Genomic DNA, 24,258 nt, shown 5'->3' on the forward strand with positions numbered 1-24,258 from the left:
ATTACGCCTCTACTAAACACATGCTGTGCTGGAGGCCCCTGCCCTCCTCGAGCTTATAGTCTAATCAAAAGATAAGTCAGGAAAGAGGATAAATGACAGTGAAGTGAATGGCTACACAGCTCTCCCCGAGCAGATGCAGGTCAGGCTGGACAGGGTAAAACCTCCCGGAGCAGGTTAAGTCAAGACAAGGGGAAGGTGCATAGGCTGGAGGCTCATTCAAGCAGCCCTTGTGAAAGGGACAAGCCTGAGTAAGCGAAAGGAGATGGGGTGACTGTGTGCTGATGAAGCTAAGCCGCGACTGCAGGAAGACCCCCCCCCCCCCCCCCCCCGCACCAACCAAAACTGTCCCCAAACCACTCCGGTGGCTCAGCCTCTGAGGCCAGAGAGCAGGGAGCTGCGGGCCTTGGCAGGGACAGTCTCCGAGCGCTGACTGCAGGCTCTTCCCCTCTGCCTCACAGATGTCACCCCCCTGCGCAAACCCCGCACTCCCCTGGAGACCTTCAAAAAGGTGGGGATCCCCATCATCGCGGCACTGCTGAGCCTGGCGATCATCGTCACCGTGGCTGTCCTCAGTAAGTGGCAGCCCCCACCCCTGCCCTCACTCCCTCAGTAAGTGGCACCCCTACCCTTATCTCCTAATAAGTAGCATCTCACGCCTCCCAAACCCTCCGCTCACCCACTCCCCCACCTCCCCTCAGAGCCCACCCTCACCCTCCACCCTCCCACCCAGCAGGGTCACAGGCAGGTGATCTGCATGAAGCTTTGTATCCACCCCCTGCTTCGAAGGGAGCCTTCTAAGAGTGAAAGGCGGAGATGAACTCAGCGCCCATCTATCCCAGATGGCTCTATCCCAGATGATTTCTCCTACAGGGAGAGCACAGTTGCACACATTACAAACCCGCACAGGCACGCCTCCTGCCTCCTCCTTCCCAGGTCGGCAGCCTGAAAGCTAAGGGGATGGAGCAGCCTACTGTCTGGAAGAGCAGGGAGCACTCTTGCTCATGAGGAGGGGATACAGAGAGGAGGCATCAGGGAAGACTGCCCAGGCAGAGAGCACCCCTCCCCACCTTCAGCTCTGCCTTCACTGTGGCCAGTGCCTGAGGCCCTGTGTGAGCTTGGGCAGGCCACTGTGACAAAGAGGAGTAAACTGAACGGCCAGCCATTCCCACAGTCCCTCCCTTTCAGCTCCCGCATCCTGTGATTAAGTCCTTGCCTTCATCTCCCCTAGAGTCCCAGCAGGTTAATGACCACAGCTTTCGCAGAGGGAGTAGGGCAGAGGGGACCAGACTAGGGATCAGGACACCTGGGATGGGGATCCTGGCACGGCCCCTTGCTGCTGTGTGACCTTGGGTAAGTCCCTCAACCTCTCTTAACCTCAGTCTCCTCATCTGTAAAACAGCCTCCCTCCCTCAGAGGGATAACAGAGAACCAACGAGATAATGTGTATAAAGTACCTGGATAAAAACCAGTTTGTGCAAAAGTGTGGATCATCATGCAGGGTGCACTCGTAATGGTGGTGGCCTGTCCACCAGCAGTTCTCGTTGGAGAACACTCAGAGATAATCTAGTCTAGCCTCTGATTCTCCAATTGAGCTTTGAGGCAGAGAGGAGGTGTGGCCCTGGGGGACAGAGCTGGGATCGGCCCGCAAACCCCTGATTGAGCAGGTCCATTTCCATCTTGTGGCGGTGGAAATGCAGACACATCCAGATGCCTGAGAGCCCGCAGGAGTGTGAAGTGCAGATAACCCCAAATTATTTCTTCTTGACCTTGGCTGGCCCAAAGGTCGGGAAGAAGCTGGTGGCATCAGCAACAGCAGATTTGCCAGCCTAAGCCTGTTTTGTTCAGACTGATACTAAGATGAGCTTGCTTTCTCTGAGCCGACGTCCTGCCACAGTGGAGAGAGAAGAGGCCAAACTCATCAGGGAAGCCAGGGTGGGCACTAGTGCACAATTTAGAGGTGGGCTCTCTCTGTCCCAGGAGGCCTTGTGTGGCTTCCATGCCCTGGGCCCCCAGGTTCCTCAACCAGAGGAGGTAACCTGAGCCCTCAGCGTGGGTGAGGATCCCTCAACCTTTTGGCTTCTGGGGTCTTGACTGGTGACACTGTGCCCTGGCTTTGTCCCAGGAGGCTGCAATGACCCCAGCTCCTGACCATGAACCAAGCCCTGAAGCTCTAGGAAACAGCTGACCTGCTCCTTCTCCCTGGCTTCACTCAAACCAGGAGCAGCAGGGCCAGCAGAGGACATCTCGAGCTCCTTCAGGGAAGGTGTGGAGGGGCAGCGAGGAGCTTTGGAGCCGGACAGACCCTGACTGAAATCCTGGCTCTAAGTGCTGTGTGGCCTTGGAAATAGACCCTAATTCTAAACCTCAGTTTCCCTACTTGTAATGTGAGTTAATAACAATGCTTGCCTCCTAAAGTTGTCGTCAGGGTTGCGTGAGGCAATGTACGAAAGCTCTCGGCAGTGACGAGTGGGGCATCTTCAGTCTCACTACCACCTCTCTTAGGGCCGGGGAAGGGATGCTGGACTGCAGGAGGAGCTTCAGGCCAGGGGAGAGCTCACTTAAGATGGAGGAGTTTTCCCACCAGGAGAGTTTGGAAAAGCGTTAAGATATCTGCTCCCTGAGGCGTTAAAAACACTAGACTCATTCCCATCACCCAAGACAGCAAAGGAGCAACAGAATGTGAAGGCGCCAGGCAGAAGACAAAACAAAATAAAACATCAACCTCTTATTGGGCCTTTCAACCCCAGACAAAAACAGCTAATTCTAGAACTGCCCTGGATAGTTACAAGACACTTTTACAACCGCCAGCTCACAAAATGTCTCAACAACCCTGTATGGTGGTAGCATCATCTCACAGTACAGGTGAGGAAACTGAGGCCCAGAAAGGGGAAGTGATTGGTCTGAAGTCACAGCTGGTGGCAGAGCCAGCACTCAGGTCTCGGGCTCCAGGCCCGGCGTTGTCTCCTCCGTTACCAGAGGCACCGTGCCAGAACCTGGGGGTAAGAGGCTAGTGGGGCTGTTTCTAAATTTCTCCCACGCATTATGTTGCTTAACCCCTCAGCCATCTTGTAGGTATGGAACAGGTGTTATTATCTCCATTTCACAGATTAAAAAACCTGAGGCTCAGGACCAAATACACCAGCTACTAAGTGGCATAACTGGGCCTGGAGCCCACATCTGCCTGTCTCCAAGCCAGGAGTATTTTCAGGGAAACACAGCCTCTCCCGCCCCTGGGCTGTCTGCTTGACCGCCGGCCCTCCCTGCCCCTGCCTTCCAGTCAAGGAGATGCTGGACAGATCCTACTTCCTCTGTGGGCAGCCCCTCCACTTCATCCCGAGGAGGCAGGTGTGTGACGGCCAACCCGACTGTGCCTCTGGGGAGGATGAGCAGCACTGCGTCGAGAACTTCCCCCACGGGCCTCCAGCGACAGGTGAGTGCAGAGGCTGAGGGATCAGGGCAGCGGGCACAGCAGGAAACCAGCTCAGGTCCCCTTGGTCCATTGCGAGCATCTGCAAACTGACTTCTCAGTTTCCATCCCTGTTGTAAGATTCTTGAGAACAGGACCACTCTCGCCTACTAGATCCCCAGGACTTAACATGTAGCAAACACTCAGTGAACATTTGATGAACAAATGTGAACCAGAGGGGACAGGAAATTGTAAATGAGCATGCCCTGTTCCCACAGGACTTGGGTGGAACTGAGGAACTGAGGAACTGAGGCAGAGGGCTGGATTGGATGACCTTGGGAAGTTCCCTCCTTTCTATGAAATCTGTGATTTCAATGGGACTAGAAAAGTAATTGTAAGGCCATCAGCCAGCTACTGCTACCTCTGTTCACTAGATAAGTGTTTACTGTAACATGCTATGTAACATGACTGAGCTACGTCCTTCAAAGGGATAGGAGATGTTTCTAAGATGTTCTTTCTTGGACTGGGCTAGCCCAGCTTGATCCATCTAGCACCTGGGCTCTGAAGAGGAAAGATAGCCCAGGACATGGGTGATGGGGACTTTTGAAGGGCGGGGCTGAGTGACTTCCTGTCTTTTTGCTTTTTTTTTAAATAAAAAGTCCCTGCCTATGGGCACCTACCATGCTACTGCCAATAGTACTTCTCACTCCACGTCCCAGCTCTGACCTTATATGGAGAAGGAGCCAGGTCCCTCGTTGAGAAGTTTCCCCAGGCTGGGCGAGCTGTGTGGACCATGGTAGGGGAGCTGTATAATATATCATCAAAACTGATACTATAAGAGCAAAAGGGGGAGCTATTAATAACTGTGCCAGGGCAACAGGTCAAAATGGAGATTGTCCCCAGGACACTTGGTCACCCTAGCTGCCGTCAAAATGAGACTCAATCAGGCAAAGCCAAATGGCGGAACTTCCTTTGAGGTTGCAGGGGTTGGTGTTCTGTGCTGCTCCCCAGTTCTGGGTGGGGGGAGCTTGGGCTGATCTCATGACAAATCCCGAGGGACATGGGCCAGATGGGCCCCTGCCCTGAGCTGACCCCGGTTCCACCCTCCCCAGTCCGCCTCTCCAAGGACCGATCCACCCTGCAGGTGCTGGACCCGGCCACAAGGAACTGGGCCTCCACCTGTTTTGACAACTTCACTGAAGCTCTGGCTCAGACAGCCTGCGGGCAGATGGGCTATGACAGGTACCCAGCCCAAGCCTCCGGAGGCCCTACGACCTCCTCTCTCCTCTTTCTTCCTTCCTCTTTCCCTCTTCTTCCTCCTTTCCTAAAAATATTGGTTTTGGAGTCAGACAGAACTACTTTTGAATCCGAGTGCTTTCACTTACAAGCAACACAAAGTTAAACCTCCTAAGGCTCACTTTCCTCAAGAGTTAATTGGGGAAAGTACTGCCAGCCTCATAGGATGACTATGAAGACCCAGTGAGAGAAGGTGCGCCCCCAACCCACGCCCCACACAGAGTTCTAGCTCCTTGGCAAGCCTCTCTTTTCCTTTACTCCTCAATCCTCACTCCTCGGCTTTGCAAGAAGCCATCCTTGTACCAGAACACAAGTCTTATTTACTTATTCAAGGTCCCGTTGGTTAAAATTTAGTTTAAATGAACTTCATTTCATTGAGGTCCCATCAGCAATCTCAGCTCTCTCAGCAAATTTCAAAAGCAGTTCCAAATCTTCAGCGGATGAAAAAGTATGTAATTATAATAAGGGTAATTAGTGTTATGTGTTTATGTTCATCCAATCTTAGCAAAAACCAAAAAGGTAGCTCTTATTATCTCCGCTTCAGAAACAGATCCAGAGAGAGTAACTTTCGTGGGTAGTAGCTGGGAGAAAGAGGCGTAGAATTGGTGCCCAAGACCCCCTAATTCCTGGGCATCAGAGATTCAGTGGCATCTCTGTTTCCAGTTTGGGTAATTCTCTCTTCTCCCAAGGATTCATCTATAAAAGACTGGAGAGGGGGCGGCGGGAGGGGGAGGAGGGGAGACAGTTGGTCAGTCAGAAAGCCTAACTGGAGAGGATGGAAGAACCCATGCATTCAGTTGCAGAATGGAATAACCTCTCCCTCCCAAACGTCTTCAAGATTCTGAGAAACTGGACCCAGCGACTAGACAGAACTGAGAAATACTAAGCAGACATCATCAATCAATCGCAGAACTCTCACCCATGGATCCCTAACGCAACCTCAAGACCCTTTTTCATTAAATGCTCCAAGCAGCCATTACTGCTCCATCAGACCCCTTTGACCCCCTTAGGATTCTGTGGCTCTCTATTCTCCATGGGGTGCAACTCCCAGTGGCCTCGGGAGAGGACGCCCCACTGCCTTCATTTTCAAGGACAGCGGGCGGGAGGCGGGGGGGGGGGGGGGGGGGGGGGAGCCACGCCCCACGCCCCACGCCCCGCACCTGCTATTCTTCCCTCCTCCAGCAACCACCCCAGCCCAGCCTCCTGGCTGCAGCCTGCCCCTCCTCCCCCCTGCAGTCCAGCCAGCTGCAGCCTCAGCAATACCCAGCACAGCAGGCTGCGGCTTGATTACGAAACCAGGGTGTCTCCAGGGGTTCTTAAGGTAAAAGGCTCCTGGACTTTCTGTCCTTCCGGAGCTCACTAAGGCACCAAACCATCTGGCTCTTGAGCTCTCCATAATCAAAGCTGGTCAGAATTACTCATCAGGATGTAATTACTGAGCGGAGGTGAACTTTCCTGGCACTGTCCATTTCCATCCCTGTCCCTCCTTCTGGGTCTCAGATGTCTCTGCTTCCTTCCTCCACCTGAATAGGAGCCCCGTCTTGTCCCAGGACCACAAAACCATTCATGGTTCAAGATAGGAGGAGTTCTAGAGATCATCTTGTGCCCCCATCATGTTATAGAGGGGGAAACCAAGGCTTAGAGAGACCCAGAGAAGGAGTGTGATCTGCCAGGGTTACACGTCAAGATAGTGTCAGAACCAGGACAAGAATGTCCGTCTTGAGGGCTCTTAACACAGAACTCAGCACTGCTAGACTCCCGTCCTCCAGGTGCAGGGCAAGGGTCCACCAGCTAGTGCCAGATTCTCGGTTGGGAATGTGAGAACATGCCAGTGAGCCAGTGCCTCAGGTTGACTGGAGCCCTGCATGCAGAGCTCGTGCTAACATGACTGCTTACGGAAGGATGGGAGAGAAGGGAAAGAGGCAGATTCAGTAAAGGAACAATCAGAAAGATAAGATTAACCAGGGAAGGCTTCCTGGAGGAGGGAAGACAAACCCAAGGTCTGAAAGAAGACAAACATGGATTAGCGGAGAGAAAGAGGGAGGGCAGTCCAAGTGAGAGAAATGTTTGTCTGGACGCATGGGAAGACACATCTGGTCCTGTCCTATCTCCAAGGGGACCATAAAGGTACCCCCACTACCGAATTCAGACCAGATGCCTTGTTTGAAGAACCAAATATCCACAGTCCAGTTCCCTCCAAGGCGAAGGGGGTGCTAACCAGGGCTCCTTTGCCTCCTTGTTCCTCTCACGGTGACCCAGAAGGAGCTGCTGGTACATTTGAAATAGGGACAGAGCTGGGAGCTAGGAAAGAGTATCCCTAAAATTTCTCCAGGGCTCTGGGTTCTGGGCCAGGCTTCCCTGCCCAAGAAAGCAGGGCCATGTCAGCACTGTGCCTAGAGCTGAGGCCTGGGGTGCCAAGGGGGTGCCGCTTATTATATGGCAAAGCAGGCAGCACCCTCACTGACGAAGAGCGCCTCCACTCCCCTGCGGTGCCCCACCGGACATTCTGTGCCACCCCATCTCCTGGGAGAGGGGACTACTCCCACCATCTTGTTCTAAACTCCTGCCCCAGCTCACATCTCTCTCTTCCTCCCTACACGAGCAGCAAACCCACCTTCAGAGCTGTGGAGATTGGCCCAGACCAAGAGCTGGACGTTGTTAAAATCACCGGGAACAGCCAGGAGCTCCAGGTGCGAAACTCAAGTGGGTAAGTGAGAGGACACCCTCCGGCTCACAAAAGGCTCACACGTGGGGGCTGCCATCAGGGCTGCAGGCAGGCTCACCCTGAACAGGCATCTACAGCAAGAGGAAAGTAAGGCAGACAACAGGAAGAACTCCTAGCCAGGAAGAGCATTACATAGCAAGAGCTAAAGAATCTCATTTCCGAGAGGTTTTCTGTGTTGACTCTTTTTTTAATACAATGGACAAAATGTGCTGTCCACGCTTTGGTGACCTTTTCATCAGTCAAATAGTAAAACCAAATTTTTTCCTACAGCCTTATATACCCTATTAAGCCCAATAGGCAAAATTCCAAAGGCCACTTGGTCCTTCCCCGCCACTCACCCAGGCCAGAGTAAGGCTGTCCACACTCCCAGCTCTCCAGGGAAGAGAGCACATAGCCCTTGGCAATGGCCTGTTCCTAGGCCTCACCACCTGTGTTAGAGAAGAACGTCTAAGTGAAACTGTCACCCGGCAGCAGAGTGGCTCAGAGAGGATGCTGGCTTCTTGGCATTCAGGAATGCTGCTGAGGGCTGCTTATTCATCAAACAGTAAATCTTGGAGATGACAGGAGTGGGAACAGAATGATCGTTTGCCTGGAATTCCATGGAAATCCTGTTCTGTTTGGAAAGCCTGCAGCGCAACAGACACTGTTCCAGGCTCTGCCCTCTTCCATCTCAGGCTGCCAAGAGCCGGGTTGGGCTCTGACTCAGACAGGGTCCAGCACATAGTAGATGCTTATCAGTAGGGGTGTTGAATCTAGTCGAACTGAATCAAACTGAACCGAGTGGTAATGCAGTTTCTACGTGGTCCCCACTACACAGCTGCCAGATTTCCCGGGTGTTGGGAGGGAACTTGAATCAATAGTACCAGGAGTCCTGAGTCCCTGCCTTCCGGCCAAGGGAGAAGCGGAAACCACAGGGCCCCTCTGTCTCCCTTCCAGACCGTGTCTGTCAGGCGCCCTGGTTTCCCTGCACTGCCTTGGTGAGTATGCCCCATCTCGGACGGTTTGGGGCCTGGGCCAGCCATGAGCAGGGAGAAAGACCTACATCCACATTCTTAAATCTCTCAGACTCCAAGTTTCGCTCTGCTTTGGCCCAACCTTATTCTTTGGGCCTTGGGCTTATAGGTCAATGCTTCTTCAAGTGGTTGACTTTAAGAACTCCCTCCTATCAGCACACAGCCCTGCAAGCTGAGTGGAGACCTGGGAGAGAGAGTAGGAAAACTGGAAAGGGCGGGACTGGGTCTCCACCCCCTGCCACCCCTGGTCAGGGCCCACATACCCTCCTTTGTCACACCCAGCTCAGTTATCCAACATTCAGTTTAGCAAAGATTCATTGAACAATTAGAATGTGTCTAGCACTGCCAGGTGCTGCTTGAAAGTAGGAAATACCAGACGAGTAAAAGAATTGGCTACTATCCTCAGGAGCTTATGACTGAGCGAAGAGAGAGATGCAAGGCCACATGTGGGAAGGGCCAAACTGAGTGATAGTCACAGCTGACATGTTGCAGAGAGAGTTGCACAAGGGCAGAAGACCTGAGCACCAGTCCCACTGGCGTCTAGGGTGACCTTGAGTAATTCACCTGACCTCTCTGAGGTTCATCTTCCCAAGAAACCCTTTAGTCCATCCCAGGGACCCTCCAGCTCTAAGGGAGGAGGGCAGAAGAGCAAACAAGTACTGTGACCCAGCTCATCCCACCAGCCTCATGTGAGGAGAACGGAGCAGAGCCCGGAAGGGTGGTCAGAAGTTGGAAGGCCCAAGAGGAAGAAGGTCACCATCACTGCCTTCCGTTTAGCAGTATATAGGCTTCCCTGGTGGATGTTAAGGCTTTTAGTCATTATCATGTGACCCCCATAATACCTAGTGTGTGGGGCTGACACATGGTGGCCAGTCAATGAACGGTCACATCATCTGATGTGCTGCACTGAATAGCACTGAAGTCACAAAGAGGCTTAAGTCACTGACCCTCCCTTGAGGAAGCTTCAGTCTCACTGGGAAGACAAGACTGAACCATGACAACAATGGCCAAGACCCAGGGCAGGCTATGGAAATTCCAAGAGAGGAAAATCCCCAGGGATTGGGTGGCCTGGAGGTGGTACCCAGGCCAAACACTGAAGAAGGACCTGTAGGTTCCAGGAGGGGAGAGACCAGTCTATCTTCCTGTCTTGTCCACCACTCTCTTCCTGGCATCCCTGAACGCAGCAGACACTCAATTCAAATTTGCTGACTGAATCAATGATTTAGATAAACAGGAGAAGAGACAGCATCTCAGGGACAAGGGCTTCCCTGAGCAAAAACAGAATGACTTTTTAGGGAGCTGCAAGCAGATCGATTTGGCTAGACAGAAATTTTACATAAAGACAGCAGAAGGCTGCCAGCAGGAGGAGTTTCAACTCCTACAGACCCTACAGACAAAGAGGGATGCTATGGGGCTTTGAGTGAATGAGCTGACGTGTAGGAAGCAGTGTTTGGAATTAGATGGCTAGCCTAGGCCCAGGAAGGGTGGTAGCCTTTCCCCCTTGGAACCACCATGGTGGCAGTGATGGCCAGAAGCCTTGGAGACTCTGAGAACAGGGCGAGGAGACGGAACTGAAGGTTTTCGTAAGAGTTGGAGGGTCAGATATGAAAGCCAGGACAGTGGGTTGTGAAAGAGGGAACAGGGTGTCCAACTGGGAGACTCGCTCAGAAGGGGGGAAGCAATTTGGAGAAAGGTGAGTTCAGAATGGGAAGATCCAGTTTCTGGAACTCTCTTCCCACTTCCCGCTCCCAAAGCAGCCTGTGGGCGTCCGTTTACTGTTACTCAGCAGGAAAGACTGAGGACACTCCACCTGGGCAGGACTTTTGTAATCCTGCATCATTGTTTGGTTTGAAGGTCATGAATTCCCAGCACAATGGACATGCCCATGTTCACAACATAAACTCCTAAACACATCCAGAGCTGGAAAAAGGAGAGGAAGATTAGGGGAAAGCCTGTGGTCTGGGACACTCAATAGCTCCCTGTGAATAATTTGAAACTGGCCTGGTCCTCCTCACCCCCTGGGTCCCGATCATAAGGGCCCTGCTCAGGATAGACTTTGGGCTCTAAGGGGAGGCAGCCCCCTCCCCCAAAAGCCTGACTCCTGCTTTCTCCCTCCTTCCTACTCCCTCCAGCCTGTGGGGAGAGCCTGAAGGCCCCTCGGGTGGTTGGCGGAGAGACGGCCTCTGTGGATTCTTGGCCTTGGCAGGTCAGCATCCAGTACAACAAACAACACATCTGTGGGGGGAGCATCCTGGACCCCCACTGGATCCTCACGGCAGCCCACTGCTTCAGGTGAGACCCACACTGAGGGGTCAAAGCCATGGAGGGGCTGGAGTGCCTGGGTCCCCTGTCTCCCGACTTGTGTTCTGATGCCTCCCCCCCTCCTCCACTCTCCCCCTAAAGGCCATGTGCCGTGGTGTGGCCACCCCAATGAGACCCTGGACATGATATCCTCTGTTAGGCATCGGGGGTCTGAGCAGAGAGGGGTGGTCACTAAGCTTGACCTCTTCCAGGTGGAAAGGCATCAGATACTCAGGGTCCTCACTCTATTCCCATATCACTCATGCCACGAGAGCTCTTCTCAGCTACCTGGAGTCCCGGGAACTCTCTCCCTCTTTGCCAGTTTGCTAGGAAGTGGTTCCAAGGTCTAGAGTCACTGCCACTCCCTCATTATGTCCAGAAACTTATTTTGAAAAAGTAGAGATTCCCTTACAGGCCAGTGTAAAGAGGGCTGCCCATACCTCTGGGGAAGGACCACTCTCAGGCCCTCTTCACTTTCATTCCTTCATTCATTCAACATCTAATGAGTACCTCCTAGGTACCAAGCACCATGCTCTGTGCCTATATGCATTAGACCCCATCACTACCTTAGAGGAACTTACAGTCTAAGCCATTGATGCTTAATCTTTCTTGAGAATCTGACAAAAGCTATAAATCCTTTCCTGGAAAACCACCCCTGCACACTAAGTTGTGTCTGGTGTTGGGAGGAAGAAAGACAAGTACGATGCATAACTGACCACAATACAAGGACCACATGAGTAGCACAGACAATAAAAAGCACTGGAGGGGGGAGCACCAGGGCCCCAGAGCTCAGGCCTTAGGAACTACCCCTTTCCCAGCCCTCCAGTTAGAAGTTTCCTTGGGCAGGTTTCACTGCGGAAAAAGGATCAAATCCCCTTTTAGAATTTGGCCTGTGGTAGGTGATTCCTCAGACTGCCCCTTCTCCACCACATCTGCCCCCACCATCATGACCTCCTAAGGCAGGGACATCCAGCACCCCAATCCCCAGGGCCCTGGGGAGCCCAGCCTTTGGCAAAGCCTCCTCAAACTTGGCTCAGGCCTGAGCCCTGCTGTTTCTGCCCCAGGAAGCATCTCGACGTGTCCAACTGGAAAGTGAGGGCCGGCTCAGACAAACTGGGCAACTTCCCATCTCTGCCTGTGGCCAAGATCTTCGTCACCGAGCTCAACATCACATACCCCAAAGAGAATGACATTGCCCTCGTGAAGCTGCAGTTCCCACTCACATTCTCAGGTGAGAAGTGGCACCTGGGCACGGAGCCCCTGAGGTCAGGTTATACTCCCACTCTGCCACTAGGTGGCCTTAGGCTCATTACTTCTTCTCTCAAGACCTCAGCTGCCCATCTGTTTCCAGCAAACATATCAGCCTAAAATCACTGAAGCCATAAGGCCTCCTCTAGCTGTCAGCTAATCCCCCACCCCCTCCCCTGCCAGAGATTCTTCTGAGATCTGTTCTTCCCATGGGGAGCATAGGTTCATCCAGTCTTGGAGTTGTGAGGGATCTGAAAGATCATCTCGTCCATCCTCCACTCCCAACTCATGCCAACAGCCTGCACAATATCCCCACCAAGGGGTCATTGTGCCTGTTGGCCCTCTTCCAGGAGCAAGGTTCTCATGACTGTTGAGGCAGCAGCATCTAGAATCTTTGAACAGCTCTGTCAGATGACTTGTGCTTATATTGGGTAGTATTTAGGTCAGCATTTCCAACTGTTGGTTCCATGGGACTCTGGTCTCTTGGGGGAAAAGAGGGGCCTATTCTCAAATAAGTTTGGGAAATATTTTTATTCTATAGCTCTCTTCTTGGAGCACATTAGTATATTAAAGATATGAGAATTTTTTAATCTTTAGATAATTTTTAAAATTTAATATATTGTGTTTAACTCACATTTTCTAAACTTATTTGAGCACAGAACCCTTTTTCCCGTGCTGCTTCTATTAACATCCAATGGAATGTGTGTTATAGAAATCCTGGTGTCAGCCCTTTCAGAAGGCTTAGCCACCAGGCTCTCCTGAGCCTTGAGTCTCCTCTTCGTCTCTGCTCCTCGCAGGCACAGTCAGGCCCATCTGCCTGCCCTTCTCTGATGAGAAGCTCGCTCCAGCCACCCCACTGTGGGTCATCGGGTGGGGCTTTACAGAGCAGGATGGAGGTAAGTCCTGGGCTCAGGATTACAGGGCTGAGGGAGCAGTTCTCAGAGGTGGTGGGAAGGAGGACCATCCTGCAGAAAAACCCATCCTGGAGGTCCAAGCACCAAGGTGCCTGGCAACCCAGAGAATTATCCTGGGCTGGGGGTAGAAGGCAAGACTGGGAATGTGAGTGTGTTTTCAACCTCTCAGGGAAGATGTCTGACACGCTGCTGCAGGCGTCAGTCCAGGTGATTGACAGCGCTCGATGCAACGCCGAGGATGCGTACCAGGGGGAAGTTACCGAGGAGATGCTGTGTGCAGGCATCATGGAGGGCGGTGTGGACACCTGCCAGGTGAGGCCTCCAAGGATCATGAGGGAATGCTATGCATAGGGATGTGGGTCCTAGAGAGAGATGAAAGTCTAAAGACTGAATGTCCCACATGAAGTCTGGCATTTGGAAGGCATTCCATGTGTGATGAAGGGAGGAAGGGCGAGAAGGAGGGAAGGAAGGATTATAGTCAGATAAAGATATAAGGATCGATGGATGGATGGATGGATGGAGACAAGCAGAAAGATTTCAAATGTATATTTCACATACAAAGATGATGTTACCCTCCCCACCCGCCCCTGCTTCCCATCATCTATTGGAGTAAGAATTCCTTGAGGGCAAGAACCCCGGGTCTGTTTTCTCTGTAACTGTCCTTAAGCTGTTCAGCTATACTAGAGAAAACGCATCTAATGCTAGATGAGTCCTGGTGCAATGTCCTCTCACCCTGTCCCTACTGACCAATCCCTAAATACGTTCTCACTTCCTCCCACCCCCAGAGGATCTTCCAAGCCATTCTCCTTAAAACCCCTAACTCTACTCCCACCCACATTCTCAGTCATTAAATTCTTTCACTCAAGAGGAATCTCTTAGTCGTCTCTTGAATGCCAGATAAATGCTGGGCTTTGGGACAGTGTCTTCCCTCAGGGAGCTCACAGCGGTGGCGGTGGGGATGCATAGACAGACAGTTGGGCTATGGTTAGTGAGTTGTGAGAGAAGAAGCCTCGGTGGCTACAGGAGCTGGTAAGAAGGACACTAAATAAGTGCCCTTGTCACTATCTGACATTTTCTTGTCTGTCTTATTTGCTTGCTTATCCTCTCTCTCTCTCTCTCTCTCTCTCTCTCTCTCATTCCCTCTCTTCTCCATTTGATTCTAAGCTCCTTGAGGGCAGGGATCTTTGTTCTTTTCATTGATTGAATCCCAGTTGTCTAGAACAGTGCCTTGCATGAAGTAGGCACTCCACAAGTGGTTAAATAAGTTTGGGAAATACTAGGTTGAAAAGAGTTCACCAGGCTTCTTCCTACAGAACCCCTTAGAGCCCTTAATTTGCTATGTGAGCTGTGGATCTCCAAGAGAGGTCTAACAGCATGCCTGCAACTTATTTGAATGCGGACAGAACGCTTTTGCCCCCAAAGGAAAGGGCATTCCAGGCTGTAGGAACAGCATGAGCAGAGGGGGTGAGGGCAGACCAGCAGAGAGTGCTGGGGGAGCACAGGAGAAGGGACGGGCCAATGCAGGGAGAGGAGGAAGGGGAGCCCCTCCTCCACCCCGCCCCTGCCTGCCCTCTCCAGCAGCCCCTGTTCTGGCCTCTCACAGGGTGACAGTGGTGGGCCCCTGATGTATCAGTCTGGCCAGTGGCAAGTGGTGGGCATCGTGAGCTGGGGCCACGGCTGTGGGGGCCCAGGTACCCCAGGAGTATACACCAAGGTCACAGCCTTTCTCAACTGGATCTACAACGTCCGAAAGGTGAGCCTGTTTGCCCTGCCTGTTGTGGCCTCCCTCTCTTCCTCTCCCCTGAGGGTACCAAATCATCCCTGGGTTTGATTTAAATGGCTCTGAGACAACCCTTTACATCCCAAATAATTTTCCCTACCAGTGAGTGCCTGGGATTCTACCAGGAGAGGTGAAATTCCTTAGATCAGAGATTCCCCTTAAATGCAAACTCCTTAGGGAGTGAAACACTCAGCTTTACCATTCTCTGTTCTCTGGCTGAATAAGACTACCAGATACTTTCCAGAGAACAGACTCTGATAAGAAAGAGGGTGAGAAGGCTTATGAGACTTCCCGAGAGGGCAGAGAGAGGAGCAAAGAGCTTCAGAAAAGGAAGGTGAATTTTGCACACATCACCACTTTGTCCAATTTCAAATCATCTGACTCTCTTTTTGTCGGTCTCTCATTCCAGGCTGAGCCATGATGCTGCTGCCCCCTGCAGTGCGGGAAACTGCTTCCTCACTGCCTAGAGGACCCCCCAGAAGTCAGATACCGAGCAAGAGTCCCTTTGGGCACACCTCTCTGCCCAGAGGCTCAGCATTTCTTGTCGCAGCAAAGGGCCTCCATTCCTATAAGAGACCCCACAGCCCACAGGCACCCAAGAAGAAGTCAACAGCCCCAGCTCAGCCACCCCCTGGTGCTCCCAGCATCCCAAGGAGAGAGACCCAGCCCACTGAACTGACTAGCCTCTGGGCAGAGGTCTCAGAAGGCATTGCTAAGCCAAGAAGGAACTCTCCCCCTCTACTGAATGGAATAGACTCTCTGGTGAGAGCCCAGACCACAAAGGGCTGGAGTGGAGGGAGGAAAGGGTCTGAGGCAGCCCTCTCCTTCTCCACCCATCCCCAAGCCTACCCAGACAAGAAACTGGTTGTTATGTAAAATGCACTGTCCTGCTGTCGGCACAATTACTGTTACTTACTTTTGTTATTGTTACCTCTATGGCCACTGTCATTAAACAGGTGCGTGAAGTCTTGACATAGGCTGACTGGGCTGCTTGATAAGAACTGAACTAGTGCTACTGAACTTTATTCTTTATTCTGTGGCCTGGGTAGGAAAAGATCCTGGGGATACCATTGATTCTCAAAGTGGAGGAAAAGGAAAAAGGAGACATTGAGACCAGAGCTGCTAAGTGGGGCAAAAGCGAGCTGCAAACTGGGGAAGCACGGGTGAGCAAGTCTCCTTCCCACACAGGGCAGTCTCCCATTGCCCTCCTCCCCTTCCTCCCTGCCTGTGATATCAGGCCTGGGCCGAGAGAACCTATGGCTTGGGGGGGAGATGATCCGGGCATTCAAGGCTGACGTTAAATCATGGCTCCCCAAGCAGCTGGAAAGAGATATTGCACCTGTAAGTCCTGCATTCTACCTAGAGAGCCTTGGGTGTAGTTTCTGTCATTTATTTAAAAAAAAAAAAAAGCCATTTATCACCTGCCAAGTATGAGGTGGTCCTCAAGCTGGGTTCTAGCGATATAAGCATGAATGAGTTCCTGCATTCCAAATGGTCAGAGAATTAAGCCCTGTGGACTTCCCTGGCCGCTGTGTGGAGGCCCAGGTATTCTGAGAACCCTCTTCCTGTAGTGGAGGCAGATCCCAGATAAAATACACTTGTTAATGTCTTTCTAGGTTCTTAGAAAATAATAGAAACCCTCAAAGGCAAATAAATAAAATGAAAGCATTCAAATCATGAGCTGAAACTAAGGTGAAGATGTGGGAGCAAGCGCTGACTGAAATCTTGAGTTGGCCTAGGGACAAAGACCTACCTGAAGGCTGAGATCAGAACTAAACCCAGACCCACCGCAGGGAGAGAGCCGGACCTGGGACTCCCACAGGAAGCAGAGACGACTGAAGGGGCAAACGTGCCCCCAGGACGCAGAGCTAATGGAAGAGGAAAACACCCCGAATTCAGAGCCGCAGGACTCCCTGACAAAGAGCCTCCAAATGGGAGCTCACAATCAAAGATCAGCCGCGTTTTTAAAAAGAAAAAATTACCTTGAATGGAAATCATCAAAATAGCAAATGAAACGCCAAGGACTTCAGACGTTAGAATTAGCAGATAAATAGAGTATTTCTATGTGTCAGATACAATTCTAAATGCTTCATCATGTACTGATTCATCTAATCCTCACACAAACCTATGAGATAGGTACTGTTCTTATCCCTCTTACAGATAAAAAAACTAAGTCACATTGAGCTTTATACCTTGCCTGAGGTCACATATTGATAAGTTGAACATGAGCATTCTGTCTCCAGAGTTCATGCTGTAAACTACCACACGAGAGGGCCACCAATATGGTAATGATTTATGAAATCTTTAAATAAATTAAAAATGAGTATTTTTTCCACATTTTTAAATTATTTTTAATTGTGTTAAAATACACATAACATAAAATTTACCAGTTTCATCATTTTTAAGTATACAGTTGGTATTAAGTACATTCACATTCTTGTGCAACCATCACCACCATTCATTTCCAGAATTATTTTCACCCTGCCAAAATGGCACTCTGTACCCATTAACAATGACCCCCCATTTCTCTCAGCCCCCAGCCTCTGGCAGCCACCATTCCACTTCCCGGCTCTATGAATTTGACTACTCTAGGTACCTTATATAAGTGAAATCATACAGTATTTGCCTTTTTGTGATTGGATTATTTCACTAGTATAGTGTCTTCAAGGTTCACTTGTGTCATAGCATGTGTCAGAATTTCCTTTCTTTTTAAGTATCATAATATTCCATTGTTTATACCACATTTTGTTTATCCATTCATCTGTCAATGGACATTTCAGTTGCTTCCACCTTTTGGCCGTTGTGAATAATGTCACTATGAACATGGGTGTACAAATATCTGTTCAAGATCCTGCTTTCAATTCTTTTGGGTGGATACCCAGAAGTGGAATTGTTGGGTCATACAGTAATTTTATTTTTAATTTTTGGCTGTTTTCTATAATGGCTGCATCATTTTACATTCCCATCAACTGTGAACAAGGGCTCCAATTTCTTCACATCCTCACCAACACTTGTTTTCTGTTTAAAAAAAGATGGATATTTTAATAATCAAGCAAAAATGACAGGCAGATTTGAAGAACAACCATATAGAGCTCTTAGAAATAAAACCTGTAATTATTAAAATAAAAAACGGAATGTTTGGGGCAAATAGTATTTAAGACATAGGTTAAGAGAGAATTAATGAACTAGAAGATGGATTGAAGAAGTTAGTAAGTTACTAAGAGATAAGGAAATTTAAAAATATAAAAACAAGGCTATGAGCAATGGAGGCTAGATGATAAGGTCTAACATACCCAGGTAGAGCCCCAGAGGGAGAGAATAGGAAGAATGAAAGAGAAACAATATCCAAAGAGATAACAGCTGAGAATATCCAGAACTGATTAAAGTCATGAATCCACAGATACAGCATGCGCCCCCATAGTGTAGACCCAGACAACCAAGGTGGAAACGTTAAGCAAATCCTCACCTAGGCACATTACAGTGAAGCTTCATAACACCAAAGATGAAAAGAAACTCTTTACAGCAGCTAGAGAGAAAATCCAGACCGCCTACGGTACCACAAAGGTACCACAATTATACAAACAGCAGACTTCTCCACAGCAGTAAAGGAGCTAGAAGACAGTGGAATCATATCTTCAATAACAGCCAATCAAGATAATAACAGCCAATCAAGAATTGTGAACCCTACAAAACTATCTTTCAAGAATAAAGGCACTTTTAGGAAAACAGAAACTGAGAGTTTGCTACCAACAGATCTTCTCTAAAGAAACACAAAAAGAATGTACTTTAGGAAGAAGGGAAATGACCCTATGAGGAAGAACTAAGATGTGAGAAGGAATAGTGAAGCAATTGGTAAAAATGTAAATAAATCTAAAGAAATTCTGTCAACATAAATAACAATAAGATCTATTTTGTGGGTTGATAAAAAATCTAATTAAAATATGGGCTAACAATATCATGTAAGTCAGGAGGGGATAGTTGGAGTTAAAATAGTCTAAAGTTCTTTAATTGTTCAAGAGCGGGGTTTAAGTATTGATTAAAGTTATCCTTTATCCTCTGTGACCATAAAAAATTATGCATGATGAACATTTCATAACCCAGTTGTATCCTTCAGTGTTGATGCAGTCATCTTCAGATCAGCATATTTTCATCTCATTGTGAGAAAGCCCCTAGGTGTCAATGAGCACATGCCCTGTGCCAGAACCATTGTCATTAAAACATCCGGGGAAAGGGGAGCAAAGGAGACCCTGATATCAGCCATCAGGCTACTGAGCGAAGAGAACTAAGCAAATAGAGAAAGACCTCACCTCCTTAAAACCTAGCAAGATCAATAAATAAAGTTATGTTACAGAAAGTGTATGTACTGGATTCTAAGTGGTCAAAAGGGTAACCACCAAAAGAATGGAAATAAAACATTTAACTTCCAAAGCAACAACAACAAGAAATAGATTAAGATAAAACCAACAAAATGTCAAGCAATCTCAAAAGAAGAAGGAGGAAGAGAGCTAAGAGGAGGGAAAGCACAAGAAATGGAACAAATAGAATGTACAACATAGGATGCTGAAAACAAGAGTATCAACAGTCACAATAAACATTAAACTCCCCTACTAATACACGGAGATAGTCAAATTGGACAAAACTATAAATCAAGCTACATGTTACTTGTAATGGACACACCCAAAACATTAGGTTACAGAATGATTAAAACTAAAAACATGAAAAAAGATATAGAAGGCAAGCACTCAACCAAATTTAAGCTAGGGAAGCTATATAACATTTTTTTAAAATAGGGACTTAGGACAAAAAGACAAAACTGACTTTAGGATAAAAAGAGTTACTACATAATCATAAAAGGTTCAATTCACCAGGAAGATATAGTAAGTTAAAACTTATAAACAAAGAGAAGAAAAAAGAAAAGAAAAAACAGAATCCCTTTGTCACCACTGGAGTTGGCTATCACACCAAATCCTTACTCTGAAATGATATTTAAAGAGAAAAAATATTAAGCATTGTTCTGCCTTGCCATAGAAATCTACTTCCAGGTAACAGGATGGCTCAAGGTGATGAGGGAAAGCTCTTCTTTACAGAAAAATGTAGCTGATGGATATAGATGAATGATATAAAATCACTGTTTGCAACTTCTAGTGAAATATGACTCGGGCAAGAATCATCGATGGATGCTAAAACCATTAAGTGAAAGGTTAATGGAGAAATGAATATTTGCATAATGCCCAAGCATCATCCCCACAGAGCCCCTGCTAATCTCAAGAGGAAAACCTAACTTTCAAATCAAGAAATCAGGCTGTCATCACCCTACCCGCTAACAGTGGAATGACCAGATATCGTGCCCTTCCCGACGGAGTATGAAGTACACCTCATGTTGCTTCACCTAAGGGCATCTCATCAAAAATCTTAACCTAAACCTTTACATCTGATTTCCAGTTTACAGGAAATATAAGCATTAGAAGAACAAGTTAAATAACACCACTTGGAAGCTAACAGACAAATCCAGAAAGTAGGACATTTATCACACAAGTGACCAAATCTCTTTAAGGACTCAATGTCATGAAACACTCTAAAGAGACGTAAGAACCAAATGAATCCTTGACTGGATCCTGAATTGAACAAATTAGCAGTAAAAGACATTTGGGCGAAGGGGTAATTGGGGAAACATGAATATGATCTGGGTATTGGATGATAATAAGGAATTGTTAATCTCATTATGATATTATACTTGGAAAAATATCCTTAATTTTTACAGATGCATACAGAAGTATTTGGGGTAAAATGGCACGAGGTTGTTAACTTAATTCAGGAAAAAAGATAGTGAAGCAAATATGGCAAATTGTCAACAAAAGTGAAATCTAGGTGATAGATGTCTACTATTCTTTCTACTTTTCTGTATATGTGAAATTTTTCTCAGTAAATAGTTTTCTTAAACTTACATAAACACATATAAAATAGCCTCATAAACTGATAGAACTACAAGGAGAAATTGATCAACCCACCATCGCAGAGGAAGATTTCAGCACACTTCTCTCAATTACTGATAGTTCAAGCAGGGAAAATATTAGTAAAGTATAGAAGATTAAGCAATATGATTAGCATGCTTGATTAATAGACGTATTCGAAACTTGTACTCAACACTTAGAAAATAAGCATCCTTCTCATGCACATTTGTAAGAAATTGACTACATATTAGTCCATAAGGTAAGTCTCAACACATTTCAAAATAGTATGGGCACCCACCAGACCCAGTTTTTGTGCTCCCATCAATTTCCACTCAGCCTTACCTGCATGCCCCATGCCTCCACCTCTAGGCTGTAGTCACTGGCCTGGCTTCCTGCCTTGAGTGGATCCAGCTCTGGTCCCTTTCATTTCCCTGGTTCTAAAGCCCTGGCAACGGCCATCATCTCTTCTCCCAACACCACACTCGTCTCCACCTCCCCTGGGGCCAGGGCCGGGCTCTGGCTTGGGTGGTCTTCATTGCAGCCACCACAGTGGGAGCCACAGTAGCTCCAGCACCCAGAGAGAACAGCCTGTCCCCAAAGAGCTCTGGCTTCCCCAGGGCTGCCTGGAAAGGCTAACAAAACATGGAAATTATCGTCTATGGGACAAATGTTGAATAATGCAAGACCAGAGACAGAAAGGAGCCAACAGAGAAATTACTCATCCTTCTGCCCCAGATGGAACTATGCAGAGAAGCCCTCGTTCCCCAGAGACTGCCCTTGTGATTCAGCAACCAGCTGCATCGCTTGTGGAGCTGTGGTCAGCTCAGTAACCCATCACCTCGTTTGCTTTCTCTCTCTCCCTGCCTCATACCCCTTCCCCCCTTCCTCTTGCTTCCCTGGGATTGAACTTCATACTAAAGTGTTAAGATGCAAGCTTAACTTAGAAAACAAGTTTTCTAAGAAAGCTGAGCTAAGACTATCAGACAGAATAGCTCTCTGATTGAAATGCTGTTGTTATAAGGCAATAGCAAACAATACTTTTTAAAATATAAAATACATACATGTTGTTTAAAACACTTCTAAATAATTCAAGAAAAAGTTAAAAAGAAAAATTTACTTGAAATAGAATGATAATGAAAGTATAACATATAGCATATACATATAGAGGCATACATATTCATATTCATGTGTATATGTATGCATGGAATGTTGTAGGGTGACTTTCAGCATCCAACCTCGAGGGCTTGTGCTCTTTCTGGACCGGGACTTGTGCAGAGCTGGGCCTCCCTCTGCGTGCTACACTCAGAAAAACACTTCCACCAGGGAGTCTCAGAGAGAGCAGGAGGCCTCACCGGGACCGACACAGAGCCTCTCTCGGCAGACACTCACCATCGCTGGAAGTGTTAGAATGCAGATTCTGACTCAGCAGATTTGTGGTGGGGCCTGGAATTCTGCATTTCTACCAAGCTCCTCGGTCATGCTCCTGCTGCTGGTTCGCAGACCACATTTTAAGAAGCCAGGGGCCAGGATCCTCTCCCTCCCATGGTCCACCTGAAAGTCATCTAAAGATGTCCTGCCTTTCAGGCCAAGGGCCCAGACTGCTGACCTCACCGTCCATTCTGGCCCCCAAGGGGCTGTCCTCCCTCTGGGCAGGCCAGACACATCTCTAGAGATCCAGGCCTCTGAGGACCTCACTCCTTCAAGGAAAGAGGGGAAAGTCTAGATTCCCCTGCAGAGAATAGACATAGCCCCTGCTCCCGTCGAGTTTATGTCCTAGTTAGAGAAGACATGCAATAAACAAGTGAACAAACATATATCTGCTAGAGATGAGTGCTTTGAAGAAGAAAAAGCAGGATAAGGAGAAAGTGTTGGAGCTGGTGGTAGGTTTTATTGTTGATATCCCAGGGAAATCTTCTCTGAGACAATGGCATTTGAGCAGAGACCTGACTGAAATAAGAGAATCAATCTTGTGGATATCTGCAGGAAAAGCATTCTAGGAGAGGAACAGCATGTGCAAAAATCTTGAGACAGGAGGCAGCTGATGTTTGGAGGAACAGCAAGGAGAACGAACAGTGAGACTAGAGTGCGATGAGTCAGCAGAAGGAGAATGTTAGAAAAAGAAGAAATCAGAGTCAAGGGGGTCAGAATATTAGGGGCTTCTGGGCTATTGTCAGCAATGAGTAATACTAACAGGAAAGTTCTGAGCAGAAGAGTGACCATCTAATGTTTTTGTAATTTTTTTAAGATGTCATTTACATACAATAAAATTCACCGTCTTTAGTGTAGAGTTCTGCCAATTTCGACAATTGTGTACAAGCACACGACCACAGCTGCGTCACCCCCAAAAAGTCTCCCTTGCCCTTTATAACCTCCTCACCCCCACCTGCAGCCCATGGCAACCACTGATCGGTCTCCTGTCTCTATGGTTTTGCTTTTTCCAGGATGTCGTATAAATGGAGCTGTGTAGTAGGGACCCTTTCGAGTCTGAATTCTCTCACTTCGCATAACGCAGTTGAGATGGGCACATGGAACTTTTATTACTGAGGCGTTTCCCACTGTGTGGGGGTACAGCAGTTCACCCATCCGCCCACCTGTTGAAGGACATGTGGGTCCTTTCTTGTTTGGGGTACAAAATAAGCCTCTATAAACATCTCTGTACGGTTTTTTTATGTGAATGTAAGTTTTCATGAATTTCTTCTGACAAAGACGGAGTAACAGGAAATGGATTTACTCTCCCACCCAAGGTGGCATGCTCCTTCCTAAATTATCTCAACCTTGTCACTCTGCCTTTGTCTCTTGACTAGACAACTACGTCAAGCCCCACAATACTTCCTGTCTCCTGTCTTGCCCTCTCCAACTCAGTCCTGTGTCTCCCCTGCTAAAATCTTCCGATGGCTCCCCAGTGCCTATGAAATAAAATGGGAACCTTCTCGTATGGCCTACAAGCCCTGCACGCTCCGGGCCCTGCCCCCTGCCCTAGGGCCTCCTCATCTCCACTCCCCCCACACCCTCTGCTCTTCAACCACAGCTGAACTTGCAGTTACTTGAACCCCTGTCATCTCCCAGATTGCCCTGTGTTCACCAAAACACACTTCCTTTTCTCCTGGGCACCCAGCAACTACATTTCCCAGCATCCCTATAGGGGCACGTATGGCCAGAATGATGTGGTCCTCTTCCAGGCCTGGCCCGCGAGACATTCGACCCACCATCTTCATTTTCTCCTTCCTCATCCACCAGCTGCATGGAGAGGACTCCGAGGACCTCGAAGAGGGCAGAGCCGCAGAGCAGGATGCTAGGCCTCTGAGCGAGATCTGGAAGGTGGTCTGAACAGGAGACCCGGATGGGACCCACAAGTGAGAAGCAAACTTGTATTGTGTTAAAAGTTTTCTGGTTCAGCCCGCTAGAGACTGTAGGCTCCCTGATAGTAGGGACCAAATCTAGCCCATTTTAGTGACACTAGCATCTAGCAGAGAACCTAGTTCAGGATAGGCACTCAATAAATGTTTCCTGAATGGATAATAATTGTGGCTAAAACTATTAGCCATAAACTGTTATATATTATATAGTACTTAACTGTGTACCCAACGCTGTTTAATGTGCTTTTCCACACATTAACTTGTTTAA

General features: G+C 48.5%; 1 protein-coding gene and 1 long non-coding RNA gene across 6 annotated transcripts in view; one reads left to right on the forward strand and one right to left on the reverse strand.

The window, feature by feature from the left end:
• TMPRSS4 (transmembrane serine protease 4) overlaps positions 1-15,655 on the forward strand; it is a 34,128-nt gene extending 18,473 nt beyond the window's left edge. For 2 of the 5 annotated variants that reach the window (XM_008513496.2, XM_070623228.1), the window contains 11 exons: positions 459-572; positions 3,278-3,430; positions 4,519-4,648; positions 7,308-7,409; positions 8,364-8,404; positions 10,573-10,732; positions 11,806-11,972; positions 12,787-12,885; positions 13,073-13,215; positions 14,507-14,656; positions 15,093-15,655. In XM_008513496.2, coding sequence (XP_008511718.1) covers positions 459-572; positions 3,278-3,430; positions 4,519-4,648; positions 7,308-7,409; positions 8,364-8,404; positions 10,573-10,732; positions 11,806-11,972; positions 12,787-12,885; positions 13,073-13,215; positions 14,507-14,656; positions 15,093-15,104 — 1,271 coding nt within the window. In that variant the 3' untranslated portion in view covers positions 15,105-15,655. Of the gene's footprint in view, positions 1-458; positions 573-3,106; positions 3,431-4,518; positions 4,649-7,307; positions 7,410-8,363; positions 8,405-10,572; positions 10,733-11,805; positions 11,973-12,786; positions 12,886-13,072; positions 13,216-14,506; positions 14,657-15,092 lie in introns of all 5 variants that reach the window. The other 3 variants (XM_070623227.1, XM_070623229.1, XM_070623226.1) reach the window with 2 other exon arrangements.
• A 1,354-nt stretch (positions 15,656-17,009) lies between these two features.
• On the reverse strand, positions 17,010-21,294 carry LOC139083860 (uncharacterized). Its single transcript, XR_011540884.1, has 2 exons — positions 20,977-21,294; positions 17,010-17,701 (listed from the first exon to the last, which is right to left on the reverse strand). It is a non-coding gene; the product is annotated as an uncharacterized lncRNA (long non-coding RNA).
• Between the last annotated feature and the right edge of the window lie 2,964 nt (positions 21,295-24,258).

This window comes from Equus przewalskii, chromosome 6, assembly GCF_037783145.1.
Source record: "Equus przewalskii isolate Varuska chromosome 6, EquPr2, whole genome shotgun sequence".
NCBI classification, from domain to species: Eukaryota; Metazoa; Chordata; class Mammalia; order Perissodactyla; family Equidae; genus Equus; species Equus przewalskii.